Here is a 15,777-nt window from a genome sequence, read left to right as displayed (position 1 = left end):
AATAAATCCAACTGCTTTGTCATTCTCTGCTCGGGGACAGACATAAGCTATTTGCTTGTTTTATTTTAGAGGCTGATTAGAACCTGTTAAAGAAAGGGAACATTCTATTAGACTTTGAGAAATACTCCCCTTCAATTAGTCAATTCGGTTCATAAAGGTAATTTTCACAAAGGAACCTCCCTTTAGTAGCTACTTACCTCATCCATTTTCCTGCCATTTTACTGCCTCCTCCAAGCTCCCCAATTTGCACCCCTACTTTCGTCTCGGTTACAGTGTTACTACTAAACCATCCTCACTCCTTCAATACAGAAACCAGCCTTGCATTAAAATTACATATTCTTGCCTGAAGCACAGCTGACCTGTATTAAGATCTCGGCTGAAAAGGAATAATGATCAAAGAATCATTACTCTCAACAGCATACCATAAGGAGGAATTCGTCTTGTTTGAACTCCCTGCCAGTTTGCAGTGTTGATTTCACACACAAGCAGGCTTCGTTTGTAATGAGCCAATGGCAGAGCGTGTTTGTCTTAAACTGAGTATTTTTAGGCTCCCCTGATCATGCAGACATGTGGACAAGCCCTCAGTGTCAGTAGTTCAAGTGTGTGTTTTTTTCCTCTGGCTTATATTCCCAAACGAAGGCTGAAGTGCATAGAATCTTGTCATGTACAACCTTTGCTTGCATTCTTGTGGATTAAACTGGAAAATAGAGACATCAAGCTGGCCAAATTGCAAAGGAAAATCTCCCCTCTCCTTTCCTTCTTCCCTCTTGTCCCACCAACTGTTTTTCTTGGATCTATTGAAACTGGCGTTCTATTTTTACAGGTGGTCTCTATTATAAGGAGGGGTCCCCTTAGAGACAGAAAGCACATGTCTTAGAGAGCAAAGACATTCCAGCATTCCAATAGCCCTCTCCTCTCGTCTTTCACTGAAACAATGAGAGGAGCTGTTTTTATAACCTCCACTTGGGATCGGTAATCGGATGCCAGTAGCGCCAAGAGCAGGAGAGGCCCAATGACAAGCCACTGTCACGAGGTGACTGTCTTATGACCCTTTTGGAAATGCATTGAGGCAGCTATTGAGTCTTGTTGTAGTGAGGGCTGGTGCTAAAGAATTTTTTGTATTCTTCACAATTCAGAGCTCTTTACCCGGTGGTCTTGTGTCCTGATCTCATGACAACTGTTTCTTTCCAGACATCTACTTCAATCTATGTGTCCGTTTGAGCTCTACAATTTGAATAAGCTGGTCACTAAAACCAAGAAACACATGTCTTCCTCAATATGTCCATCAGAAGGCATTTTTTATATTTGTTAAACAATAAATGGACACACGTGGAAGTCAGTCTGCTTTTCAAGGGCAAGGAGGAATGGACGTGAAACTTTATACTTTTTTACAAAAGAGTTTAATAATAACACCTCCCTGTACCGAGGGCAAGACAGCCAACAATTTGTCTGAGTGGGGGAAAAACGCTCAGTCAAGGCAACTGCCTGGCAAATGTCTTCTTCCTGTCCCACTGGCATAAAGTGCTTAACATGAGACTGATGGCCAAGATGAGCCACTGGGCTCTAACACCAGTCTCCTGACTTGTTTTCCCATTACCCTGCTAAGTGTAAAATCCTTTTCCTTCACCGATAATGACTTATTCTGTGGTGGCAGTATGTGATAAAAAAGGCGCAATCTGTAACTTGGCCTTTTCTTTCACATCACCACATTTCATAGTCGACCCAATTTGTCTTTCTTCCCTTCTTAAGCTCGGCTTTGTAAATCCCAGATTTCGATTTCCGACCTCGTTGGGGTTTTTTTTTTGGCTGGGACTAATGTAAACCGACACACAGGCAGTAGAACGAGATGAAATCATTTCTTTGGCCCTTCTAAAGGTCAGGGCTTGACCTCGTTTTGTTCTCTAGAGTGTTGACGCCACACACTGAGAACCATCCCTCCCTGAGATCTCACTGGGGTCTTACAGAGGGAGTGGGAAACCTGCCTTTTATCCTCCTGGCATTTTTATGTAAACTGTTATTGCTTGTTGTAATAATTATTATGTATCAATTATTACTTTTTAGAACAAATATGAGTTGTAAATTCTAATCTACAGGACATAGAATGCATTCTACTGGCTGTGAGGGATACTAAGCAGTGAAGAATGGTGAAAACAGAAGGAATCCAATTTTATAATCTGGTGACTCCCTTTTAAATGGCTCAGTTAGAAAAAAACGTTCAAATGAAATTTTATGTCCTGTTTTCTTTTCATCTGGGCTATGTGGAGAGATGTGTATGCTTTAATTGAAAAGATTGTTCCCATATATTAACATTAAATCTATTTCAGGGACAGGTATTACTAACTAGCTAAAGTGCATTCTCAGCTGTCACTGTCAAACAAATACAGTGCAGTGTAAACTTTAGTAATTTGTGTTGAATAGTTCTCTGTCACACTACTAGAGCTGTGATCCTTTAACTTAATATCAAAGCAGTTGTGTCAGCAGAATATTGGCAAGATTTACGCCCTCAGTTCAGCAACCTGAAAAAGCTTTGGGGTCTGTTTTTTCATTCACATTTCTTTTTCATTCTTAGAGAGGGTTAATAAATTGAGCCGCAGGCTCTCAGAACCACATGATCTCTGCGTTACTTCAGCAATAACTGTATAACAAATGTGAGAGGCTCTGTCACAGCCATTCAGAACAGTCTTGTGTTTAAAAGGAATCAAGGGGCTTCTTCAAAATCTGTTCTTTGTTAATCTGGGTTCAATTAAATTGGAGAAATGCTGCAGCCAGTGAATGTCTCCTGCCGTTCATAACTTTGTCGTGACCCGTAACTGTAGTATTTTTTCCCTCTGAATTTTAAAAGCTGTGGGACTTGCCAGAACACCTTTTAAGATCTACTTGTCCATGTTTGTAGCCTCTCAGGAGGACTTTCACAGGTTCTCCATATTAACACACTGCATTGATGCAGAACTGATGACACCTGTCAGGCAGCCAGAGGGTCACACTCCTGTAACTAACAAGGCACTGAGGAAAAACATCTCTAAAACATGCTAGATGCAGACGTTGTTGTACTAGTGCAGAGTGGACATCCCCAATACTTTTAATAAAGAAGAAGGGTGTTAGGTGTAGTGACCACTGAGGGATAAATGACTTGACCACCTACCTCCTGCCAAAAAATGAGTGTTCTGATGCTCAAGGAGGAGCTCATAATCTTTTTCAAAACTTACCTCCCTTCTGCTTAGCTGAGCCTGAAGATAAAGCCTGCCTTCAAGACACAACCTCTGCCATCACACATATCTATGCAACAGCAAAGGCAGAGAATCTCCCTGACGTGGCTATTTTGGTAGATATTTTAAAGATCACAGTATTGATTTTGGTTCGTCTTCCTTGCAGCAGAAATCTAGATGTTCCAGCCGCCAGTCCACTAGCATTTTTATTTTTTTAAACAAGCGAGTGTGTGTGGTGAAGCTGCAGTTTAATTTAAATGAGACATGATCCTGTCCCTGGTTCTGATAAGGCATATGTTAACCCTTTTAAATTGCAAGGTTGAAAAAACCACACCACCCTCCTGTCCTTCCAGCAATTTCCAAGAATGTGCCTTCTCTACAGCTAACCAGACCAACAAAATGAAACTACTTTCATTCTTTAACCATCTATAAGGTGTTTGCATAGATATTTACAGTGGTACAATAAAGCAAAAGCCCGTTGCTGTCGTGGTAAAGTGTGGAGAGGTGGGATGAACCATGATACAAAGAATTATCATGTGAGCTTTCAAATGACAGGAACGACGACCCATCTGATCAGTGTTTTATCTCCAATATTTTACCACTAGGTCTGTTACAGGGAAGCATGGTGAAAGCTAAAAAAACAAAACAAATTTTGAGTAAGCTTCAGATCTAAACTGAAAACAGCCAACAAAAAATTCACTCAAGGACCCAATTCAGATTTGTTAAATTCCAAGCGTTAACTCCCAGTCTTTTATGGAAATGTAACAGCTGAAGGGGGGAGTGTTAGTCTGTCAAATGCCCGAGATTGCTGTTCTGTGATGGTAATTTTGGCATTTGCTTTTGAGTTTTGTTACACTTAAATGCACCGGGTGAACATGGGCTGTGCCCTGCAAATCTGCAGTCCAGTACAGTTCGTGATGGAGTGCAGGGCAAATTGAAATGTTTCTGTAAGCGAAATAAAATGTGATCTGTAGCCACCGTACTATGTATATGTGTGTGTCGGAGGTCAAGGATAAGAGTGTAGGACTGGTAAGAGGAAGGAACTTAACTCTTTCCTCCTCAGATTTGCAGTAACGCTCTTTCCTCTGCAGCTTTCCAATTCTTTTAAAGTGGGAAAGGACAGACACTCTGCAATCCTGACCGCATCAGCAGGCCTGCAGTTACACAGAGCGCTTCAGCAGATTATTGTGTCAGAGGCTGTTTCTGATGTCCTCTCCTTTGTGTATTCGTTTCTCGGCTAAGATTGTTGCTTTCTCTTTTCCACAGGATGTCTGAGGCACTGACACAGCAGGAGAGACTCCAGGCTATAGCGGTGAGTGATCAACTTTCCCAAGGCGTTTCCTCTCAGAACAGGGCGCATAACCCAGTCCATACACGTAGCCCATGGAACAAAAGCACCCAGCTCACCACAGCGCTCAGAACGTCAGGGACACCCGATGTCTGTCAGACTTTTATTTAAAGCCCTTGCATTTTCAAATATGTTGTCCCCAGCTCTTGCAGAATAATAGTTTTGTCTAAAAACCATTCATTGTAAGGACTAGTTTCTGGTAGGATCTGAGGCTATTGGACCTGATATGCTGCAAGGGTGATGATGTTGAGGAAGGGGTGCAAAGCAGTGAATGATGGGATAGGGCTGTTATGCCCATGTGTGTACTTAATGGGCAATGCCCACATTTTGCCATTTGTAACCCAGTTGAACCATAAGGATCACAAGAGCCAAGGCAAAAATTTCCAGCGGCACAAACTGAACACTTCTGTTGCACAAGACAAGCCACCCAATGCTTGCAAGGGTCTGATTGGCAGGTGCAGATGTCAATCACTGTAAACCAAGGTAGATTATTGTTCCCCCCCAGCCAATATGCACTCAAGCCCACAGTCTTCACCTACATTTCCTTTCAATTTTAACAGTGGCGATCTGAGAAAATGCAAGAAGAAACAGACCCCCCTCCTTCCCCTTGTGTCTTGTAATGTGATCTCCAGGTTCTGGCGGAATGTGTTTTAGAAGTGCTGATTGTATTCAGCCCCCCCCCCGCCCCATCTCCCCTGCACCCCCAACTCCTCCCCACCAGTCTCTAATCATCCCGGGACAAGACTAGAACAGAAGTAATGCACTCTAATGCATGCATTGATCCAGCCTTCCAACACACACACACATCAAAGTACATTACAGATCTGCACCCAACAATTATGGAAATACTCTGTGATTTTCTGCTCTGAAGAATAAATCGTATAGCCCTATCGCTTTCCGCCTGCAACAGACCTTCACCAGATGATCTCTGGATCATTCTATCCCTCCTGTTTCTGCTCTCTCTCTCTCTGGCTATTTCATTCATTTCATTAATGCTGCACTGGCACAGCTTTCCAGACCAGTGCAATGCTGCCAAAGCAAGCATGCAGACCTCAGCACTCAAGTATATAAATTGCACACAGTCGTGCTACACACACCTCGCCTTACTCCTTGGTTTATCATGCTTTATCATGTTTATCTTTTTCTTTCTATGTCCGTGTCACTCACTCGTCACCCTCTTTCTTTAATCAATGCTCCTTTTCCCTCTTTCTACAGCCACATTGCTGCTCAGTCTCTGCTACAGGCTACTGGCATGTGGAAACTAGGGGTGTGCCGATATTCATGTTTCCTGCAATGATCATTTTAAATTTAGCTTAAACTGACAGCAATTACCTGAAAGAAAAAAAAACATTCAAAAACTGGAGAGCTGCAATTTTCTTCGCCACAACACCACCTGTGAAATTTTCTATCCACCATGGACAAACAGTATGAAGAAAGAAACAATGTGAGCCCACGGTCAGATTTGGGTATTTTTCTTCACATCCAGTTGGTGCAAAATCGATTGATTAAAAGGGGGAACTGCAGAACAAGACACAGGAGGGAGACGGGGCAACTAGACAGAAATCTAATGAAATGGGAAAGTGCAGATGTCTCAAAGTACTCTCATAACTGAACAAGGAGAGCCCTCTCACTGCTGACAGGGGGTGGGGGGTTCTGAACAAAGGCACTTTCACTCAGCAGATCAGTTAGCTAATTTCACTGACATCAAAGGAGTGAGAAAAGACAGGTGGGACACAGGCAGATTTCTACATTTCTTATCGTGGTTGATGAAATACTGAAAGACTTAGGTACTTCCAGTCAATCAAGCTCTTATCTGACCACTCCATACATTAATTATACATCACTGTGATCCCTTTCTGTGAAGAGTGCTGCCTACAGCTAAGGGCTCACTTCCTGAAATACTTTTTTAGTCTGAAAATAACATCCATTTCTGATTTTAGAAGCTCCAAACTCCCAAATAAGATGATACCAGATTGTAGATTGTTCTGTGTTATTCTGAATGCACTTCTTCAGTGTATAGAGATATTCCCTGCATTGCTCTGTTACAGCACTAGTACAGTAGGTGTTTGTCCCACTCTGGGTCAATTGAAAAACCTGAAATGGATCGAACTGCAAAGCAGTGGGAGTTATTTTATGTCCAATTTGTTCTTGGATTCTCAAAACCCTTTTCTACTGCAGGAAACACAAACAAAGCGTAACATACATGCATGCCCCCTAGGGCATGTGATTAAGGATTTGTGGTTTTGCCTTGCTAGTGGGTCCATTGGATAGAATTAATGGAAGCAGTCTGATCTTTTGACCAAGATCCTGCCTAGCCTCTCAAAGTCTATCAGTCTATTTCTGTAACATCCTTCAAGACCCTGACTCCTTTCACCAATCTTGTTCTGTTACAAGACTCCCCAGATGAGCAGTGAGATAAAAGACTGTACTCTATGGTTAACCTACGGGCAATTTAGATAAACACTTAAAATGCAGGATCAATCAGGGATAATGTCCACCAAGACTTTTAGCTGTTTTAATTGAATTCAGTCTCGGCTCAGACTGCCCAGACAAGACACTAAAGAGCAGGCATGGTAGTCAGGCCCACGAGGAACTATCTGTAGTGTCCTGACTTACCGCTAAAACATACACAGTGATGTGTAAAGCCTCCAATTTATATCACAAAATAGACGTGATTCAGAACGAGACTTCCAGTGACGTGAAGCTGCCCTATTACACTTGGAGATGGTTTTGCCAACAGATACTACTACTTTTCTCTGCATTAAAGGAGACTGCAGATCCCCTTTAATTCTATCCTCTAGTATTTTTTATATTGAAAATGCTAATAGCAGATGCAAGGTGCCTTGAGAACATATAAAAGGTTACAAATGGGGGGTGAATTTGCCGCTTTCTTGACTATTTTCTTACAAATAGTGTAATGATCCACGAATTCCATCACGCCATTTCTCAAAGGTGTCTGGTTCCAGACTCCTGCAGTTTTGAATGCTCCTCAGCTTGCTTTCTCCTGTTTAAGCATGCAGACTCTGTGGATGCTGTGTCAGGAAAAATGTCCTCATACTGTACATGCAATGTTTATTAACAAGCCCTGGCAGTTCACAATGCTGTATGTTTCCTCTTTCTGTTTGCAGCTGCCTGCAGTGTTGTGTGTTTCAGCTGGATTTGGAAATTGCTAACTAAATTGGATTTCCTGCAGTATAAAATTATACAAAACAAATATTTAAATGACTGAGATCAAAAGCCACAAACCATCTCACAATGAATGTTGATGTCCTGTTGTCTGTCTATAGCCTCAGCTAGCCCTACTTCTTTTTTTCACTGCTGGCACAGCTTGAGTTATAGTTTTTTGCAAACCTCATCATGCTTGTGATAATCATAATAGAAAACTGAGTCATGAAACCAATTGATAAATGGGGATTTTTAGGAGGCAGGACAGAAGCTTTTTTTTTTTAACAGTGTAGTGTCCCCATCACTGCAATGGGCCATTAGGACCCACACAGACCACAGGGTGAGCGCCCCCTGCTGGCCCCACTAACACCTCTTCCAGCAGCAACCTTAGCTTTCCCAGGAGGTCTCCATTCCAGGTACTGCTGGAAGAGGTGTTAGTGGGGCCAGCAGGGGGCGCTCACCCTGTGGTCCATGTGGGTCCTAATGCCCCAGTATAGTGACGGGGACACTATACTGTAAACAGGCGCCGTCCTTCGGATGAGACGTAAAACCGAGGTCCTGACTCTCTGTGGTCATTAAAAATCCCAGGGCGCTTCTCGAAAAGAGTAGGGGTGTAACCCCGGTGTCCTGGCCAAATTTCCAATTGGCCCTTACCAATCATGGCCTCCTAATAATCCCCCTCTATGAATTGGCTTCATTACTCTGCTCTCCTCCCCACTGAGAGCTTGTGTGGGGAGCGTTCTGGCGCACTATGGCTGCCGTCGCATCATCCAGGTGGATGCTGCACATTGGTGGTGGTGGAGGGGAGTCCCCATTACCTGTAAAGAGCTTTGAGTGGAGTGTCCAGAAAAGCGCTATATAAGTGTAAGCAATTATTATTATTATTACTGGCCAGGCTCACACCCGCTGAGCTCCAGTGGGCTGGCAGTAAGACCAGGCACGTCTCCTTCATGCTCTGTGTGGCTCTGCTGCCCTCCAGGAGAAACGGAAGAGACAGGCGGAGATCGAGAACAAGCGGAGGCAGCTTGAGGATGACCGCAGACAGCTCCAGCACCTCAAGGTACGAGGCTCCGCCGGGGCGGGGGAGGGGGGCAGTTCTCCACCTTGTCTCTGATGAAATGGGGGAAGGATCCATCATTGCTTCCATGATTCTACAGCATTTCTCTTCCTTCTTTCATCAGGGATGGAACGATCCCTCGTAGATTGATCCATTCCTGCAGCAGGAGAGCTTTAAACTCTTTTTCACGAAGGCGACAAGTGTGTGCTGGATGTTTCAGGTTTAAAACATCATTTGGAGTAGATCTGACATTGACAGGCATCTGGAGTTCATGTTAAAGAAACAGAAATCACTTTTCACCCTTGTCAGTTCAGTTTGTACTGTACAACATATTGGATCTTCTAAACTCTATAATGGCTGCTGGGTAATGGTAGCCTTAACCTAGCTAAGCTTAAATTCTGTGTCCACTGTGCCTCGTGTGTCTGTTTGGCTAAGGTTTATCTATTTTAGATGTGCCTGGTACCTGTGGTATGCAGTGTATTTTGTGTGCTGTAGTGGGTTGTCACTGATCATTTTCACACACAGCGGTTGGCTGGGTATTACTCACTTAGTCCTCTTCATCCCAGGTGCGATGTAAGTCTACACTGAGCTTTTTCCGATGTCTCCTATCCTTGGTGGCTTGTTGTGCATCTCGCCAGGAGAGATCCGTCTTGGCTAGCTCCTCCGCATAGTCCAATACATGTGCCATGTACTGTTGGGATTGTGTTCTCGCATCCCAGGAGGGAAAAACTACATTTCCTTTATAGAAACAGACTCTAGGGAGCTCACATTAAAAGTTATGGGTGTGCAGTGCCTTACATCCTCCAGGTTTGTGTTCAAAAATGAGATTTTATCCCGATCTTTTGTGTCCGCCCTGTAATTGTTGCAAGCTGTAGCTTGGAGGTCATTCCAGCGACCAGTAAACTGGATAATTTGCCGCGGTGGCTCTGCTGTAGAAGGTCCTGGCGGGACAAGGAGTCATTAAAGTTTCACCAGCAGCCTGGCCTTGTAATGGGGTGATAGTAGCGGACACAGCTGTGTATCCTGGCCATGGCTGGCACTGGGGGAGCTGCAGAGAAGGGTTCTGATTGGCTGGGCAGGGCGATGACCTCAGGCTCCGCCCCTGACACAGAAAGGGGGGAGGAGTTGCCCACAGAGGGGTCTTACAAAGGAAGAGAATGCTGTCTCTGCCTAGGCTTTGTACAGTATGTACCTGCTGCACACTATTGGCATAACAACATGACATTGTGTAATGCTGGAGTTGGGCCTGTCACATGAAGAATTGCTTACCTATGTGTAGACCAGTTGGGTTTTCAGTTGTTTTATTAATGTCGGCTCATAGCTGCTTGCTAAGATATGTCTTTAAAGTGTTGTGAGCTGTAAATACACTGATTAGATTTTAAGGTGCTCCCTTTTATGCTTCACAGACAGACAGTTCAGAAGTGAGTACATATCTTTGTTGGCTCTGCCTTTGTTCCATCACATACAATCTGAGAACCAGTAGGCAGTTCTACAGGTGGAAAGGAACCTATGCCTGTTTAAATGGTTAATTAATGCCTGTTAAAATGGTAATGGGTAAACACTCAAAGGTAGGGATGGGGGAATTTCCTTTTTCCTAGGAGGCAAAAGCTCTTCAATTTCCTTTCAGGAGGAATGGTGTGAATTCGCTCCTGGATAACAGTCATTTTCAAACACTGGACTTTGGACTTTTGGACTGCATTATATAAACCTAAATGGATACTGCCCCAAACTTGCGAGATGCGATGCAACAGTTTGTCTTTGTGGTTTAGGGGCTTCCTAGTATTGCTTTTTAGATAAGTAGTCCTGTCTGCAGCCACGAGCCTTAAAAACCGATTTATAACTTGTTTTGGGGTATTTTTGCTTTAAAAAAGTAAATATCTTTGTGAGGCTTCTCAAGTGAGAGATTTTTTCCAACTGTCGCCACTGAGTTGAAAAATACCTTTTATGAATATATAGCAAAGTGCTCCCTTACAATATAAGGAAACAGCAGAATGGTGATGGGGCAGAAGTTAATCTAAACGGGTAACGACACTAACAACAGACTACTGTAAGTTACCCTGAGAGAAGTTTTTAAATACAGGTCTAAAAAAGAGGATTGAGACAAAACTCCCCGTTGGCAAGTTCCATGAATTTCTGCACATAGACAACACTTCGCAAATGCAAGCTAAGCAGAGTGAAACAGGAAGCACTCTCAGAACAATCAGTGGATATTGGACATCATCTGACCGAAGCCCCAGTGATTTCTAATATCCTGTCATTAGCAGCCACACAGCTTTTCAACAGGTAGTTCTTTTACTCTGATTCCTTTCAGCATTAGCGTGTTTATCTCCTTTACAACAGGCTGCAGCCTCAAACAAGAGCGGGCATCCTCTCCGAGCTGTCTAAGCTGGCAGACATACAGTATTTCAGCCGCTTTATAGAGGCTTCGCTCACTAATTTGCTTGTTTTAAATTAAAGGAGCGGTCCTGAGACCAGCTGCGGCCGAGACAGACACGGTGTGCCATCGATGAAGTGAATTAGTTTGCCTCGCCACGTCACACTGGTACCAGCTGGGCAAGTGCTTGGTGGCTCATTAAGAGAAGTCATGTCTTTCTGCAATAGGGCACCAACCAATATAGCAAAACTCTTCCCGGGGCCGATGGCTGGGGGGTTATGGTGATTAACCCAAATGACTAAACAGACGTTGACAGCTGAGAATGGTCTTACTTAGGCCTTTAACAGAGAAAAAGTGTATCCTTTTTCTCCCCAAAATGTTGTTAGTACAATAAATCAATCCAGAACTGAAACAATCAATGGCTTGCAGTAATTTGCTAACTTAACAGGGTGTCTGTCAAATTGATAAATTCTATGAGAATCTATCAAATAAAAAAAATGACATTTAAACAGCTGAAGTTAAAAATTCAAGATGTTAAAATGAGCACTGTCAGTAAGCCTTTCACTCTAAAGTGATCATCATATCTAAAAAAAGGAAATAGCCTAACTTCTATGTTTAATTTGACTGGACAACCTAATGATTCTTGTCCTGTTGCATGAAATGAGTTTATAGTCATTAATTTTTTTGTTGCATGTGCTTCAGCTGCCAGTTAAAGTTAGTTTCCTGGTTTTCCTGTTTCTTAATTTTGTAAAACTGATAAAATTGAGGTGTTTTGGACATAGTTATATCACTAAGAAGTAATTGAATCAGAAACTGGAGTGAAATGCCATAGACAGGTTTTCTTCAGGACTTTTTCAAAAAGTGAGACTCTCCGAGCGATTTCAAAGATATATGAAAACACTGCTCCTGAAGACCTCTTACCGTCGAAACAAGCGACTGGGTTATTGGCTTAGCTATTGTTGAATGTAAGTACTCGAACATTGCAAGTCCAGGATGTTTACAGGACTAAAGCTCACCCCAGTTTCTGTGATGTTAAGAACACAGTGAAGGTCTGGCTCTGGATGAAACCCTGTTAGTCCATCCCAGTTCTATTTATATAGCTCGGGATCCCAGCGTAATCGGGGTAGAGTACCTTTCCCAAGCATGTAACTATAGGGCAGTTTGCAAACTTGCACATTTATGTTTTGGCATTGGGTCCTGAACTTTAACCAATACTCCACAGTTCCCCTTTTCTAGTACCACTGAAAATCTATCTTAAAGCTCCCAAAGGACATTTTCTTCTTCGTCTCTTTGTTGCTTTTCCCCTAGATGTGCACCTTTAAACAATTACATTCTGGGATATTGAGGGCAAATGTCATTGTGGAGCAAAAACACTTTGAAAAGTGCTAGAAGACAGCAGTGAGGCTGCATGATGGACTGGCAACAGAATTACCTATAAAATCCTGATGAATAATACATGCTTTCCTTGTGGGGTGAAGAGAAATAACCCACTGAAGCTGGCAGTAGCGATAAGAAGAGATGTTAATCTCTTGCTGCTTGTGAGAATGTTTACACTGTAGTTCATTACTTAGAAGGTATTTCTTCTCCACGCACAGCAGAAATTGTGAACCTGCTTTCTTAGCTCTTCTGTTTTTCTGCGAGGTAGCATTTTGGAAGCCTTCCCACTCGCTTTGGTCAGAAGGACAATTGATCCGAGCAGGTTGCATGTAGCGTCTCCAACTGTTTTGAAGCTTTCTGCTCTATTTTTGCCCCGATTGTGTGCGTGTGGAAGGGTGTGAGTGTGGCGTGATGTCAGCTGCCCTGTCTGGTTGCCAAAACGACTCCTTGCAGACCTCTCAGGGGAGAAGAGCTGGCGACAGAGAGGCAGGGGGATGGGGGCGAGGAAGGGTTTCACTCTGTCTGGCGAAGAAACAGACAAAGCAAAGCAAGGATCCAAACAAAAGCGAGAGCAAGACATTGCTTGAGCTTCTGTGACTCTTCAGCTTTCTGACTGCTCTCCTTCATCAGGATCAAAGAGTCCAGCTGCATACTGTTTGTGTGTAAATGCATACAGAACCTTGCATTACTTAAGTCTGCTGTCTTGACAGAAACCTTTGCTAGCACCTGGTTTGACTGTGGCCTTTTTTTCATTGTGCTGGCTAATGCCAAGCTCCGTAAAGGATGTTGCGTTTACTCAGAATGTACCCTGCTGTCCTATGGTGAGTTAGTCAGGGCTCTTGGGCTCAGCAGGTACTCCTTCCGGCAGAGTCGCCTCTGCAATCTATCCGCTTTTCTGAATATTGGTGACAGAGTGGTGACTGTATATTGGCATATTAAAAAGCCAGACTGCAGAATAAAAGGAGATTCAATTGGATTGTTGTGCAGGGAACGTTCATTCTGTACCTAAATGGGTAGGGATGACCTAAAATTGACGTTTAACATTTACTTAATGACTAGGTAGTCTCTGATGGCGTTTTCTACATATTTCTGGCTATTTAAGTAGGGGGATTATGTCGACTCCTTCATTTTAGGCTAATGAGGCAGGTAGTTCATTACCCCGAATCTCTGCAGATTCCTGCCTCATTATAAGCCACAGACCTGATGAGATGGGTGTTCGCTGACAGGCGTCTCCTCAGAGAGTGGGGAGAGACAGGGAGTGGATGAATAAGATGGGGTGATCATGAGGTAGGTGGACTAGAGGGAGTAACCGGCATGAAAGGTTGATTAAACAGCAAAACCTTTTGGGCAAAAAAAAGCTAAATGGGTAATCAGAAAGATGAATGAAAAACTGTTTTAACCTTAGTAGCTGGATTCCTCAAACTGCAGACAGAAATTCATATTGAGGCCAGATGTAATTGGTAGACAGATTATAGATAATCGCATTTTACAACAAACCATTGCTCCATCATAAACAAATCTTACAGCAGGTGATATGTGATTAGTTGCAGAGATGGTGTTTTTTTATGTTTCAGTTTTTATCAGCATTTACAATACTTCTATACAGTAAGATGTTTTGGTTGGGGCGCAGTTTTTTGTTTTTCTGGCCCTCCAGTGTCAAAATCCAGAGGTTTTTCTAGGTCTCTTTTAAATCACCAGTTTAAAAGACCTTTGCAAAGTGTGAAACTTGTCCAGTCAAGTTCACGATGAGCTCAATAATGTCATTCAGACCAGAGGTAAAACAAAAACCCAGAAACTGTGGCCTTCCAGGACTGGAGCTGTACCCCACTGCTTTAGTGGGTGTGTCATCTGCAAGCAAACAGTAGCTATAGAATGAGTTTTGTTAGATAATAAGAAATGCATAGATTTCCTTTTTGAGAAGTATCAGTGACATGCACTGCACACAGTCCAGTTTATCTGATACTGGAAAACAGCTGAAGGACACCTTGGTCTGACTAGTCAGACCGCCTGATGTTGCTTGGTGTCATGGCATTGATCTTTTTTTGTTCAGTGAAAGTATCTTGAAATTGCGGTGCTCCGTGTACCAAGAGGCTCCTTCGCATTGAATTTATACATTCAGAACTCTTTAAAACCATAAACCAGCACCATCCGAAGTGCCCTCTAGACCAGCTGGGTTTTAAAAGCTTTAGACTTGCATAGATCCCTGCCACTGTGCAGAGTGCAGTTCAGTGGTTTAAAAATATTCACTTTCGGGCACCTTGCTTTTTGATGCCATACTGTGCTCAAAGGGTTTAACCAAAATTAAAGTTCAGAAATGGTCAAAAAAAGGCTCATGACTTTTGCTGGATTCTTGCAGTAACTGTGTACATCAGACTAAGAGATACTGCAAGGGGATGCAGGAGTGCTGGACACATAACTAGACGATTCTGAAGTCGATATAAAACTAGGAAATCATTTTTGTGGGCCTCGTGTGACCATGCCCAGATTGACGGATATTTGTTTTCATTGGTGTTCTTGTGTATCTGGGAAATGTACAAAACCTTGCAAATAATTCCTGAAACGTCTGCAACCAAAAAGCAATGGGCTGTCATTAAAATTACCAAGGCTGACACTGTTCATCTGAATTTGGTTAGAGGAGGCAATAACATTACAGGCAGCTCTTCCGAGGCCTCTGCTACAGCACTGTGTGTGCAAGGACTCCGTCTGTTTCACAGGGCTGTAGTTTCTCCAGCTGTCCGTGGGTTCAGATGACAATGTGAAAGAGTGCCCATCTTCTGGAGGCCTTGGACTTGCCCAATGCTGTCTGTGCAGCTCTGAGAAGGAGGGATACTGGCAGACTGCCCTCGTATAGCTGGCATCCCTCCCACTGTTCCACTTAATGGTTGTGCCCTGTGGGTCCAAGCGTACATTAGCAGCCTCTGCACAGCTTAGCCGACTGGAAAGCAATTGACTGCTCTTGTGAGGCTGGCTGTATGAATGGCCGCCCCTCCTAAGTGCTGTAACACCGGCTGTTCGAAGGTTTGCGTGTGTTTGGAAGGAGGGGTAGGGGAGTTGGGTTGAATGACAAGTACAATAAATCATAACCCAGGCTGAACCCTGTTAAACAAAACCACCAGGCTGAATACCACACTTGTATTTGGTACCAATTAACTGAATTATTTAAGCCCGTTTGCGCTCTGCACCACATCAGGTTTCTCAAAAGCTTTGCTGGGATGCTTCCCACTTCCTCAGAGAAAGCATGGCAGTTTGG

General features: G+C 43.2%; 1 protein-coding gene across 3 annotated transcripts in view; it reads left to right on the top strand.

Annotated features, from left to right (window-relative positions):
* palm1a (paralemmin 1a) overlaps positions 1–15,777 on the top strand; it is a 53,836-nt gene that overhangs the window by 15,996 nt on the left and 22,063 nt on the right. For all 3 annotated transcript variants that reach the window (XM_006639796.3, XM_015365611.2, XM_015365612.2), the window contains exons 2-3: positions 4,473–4,518; positions 8,699–8,779. In XM_006639796.3, the coding sequence (XP_006639859.2) occupies positions 4,473–4,518; positions 8,699–8,779 (127 nt within the window). The remainder of the gene's footprint in view (positions 1–4,472; positions 4,519–8,698; positions 8,780–15,777) is intronic.

The sequence above is a fragment of the Lepisosteus oculatus genome, chromosome 29 (assembly GCF_040954835.1).
Source record: "Lepisosteus oculatus isolate fLepOcu1 chromosome 29, fLepOcu1.hap2, whole genome shotgun sequence".
In the NCBI taxonomy this organism is placed as follows: domain Eukaryota; kingdom Metazoa; phylum Chordata; class Actinopteri; order Semionotiformes; family Lepisosteidae; genus Lepisosteus; species Lepisosteus oculatus.
This window is presented reverse-complemented; position numbering and strand designations above follow the sequence as displayed.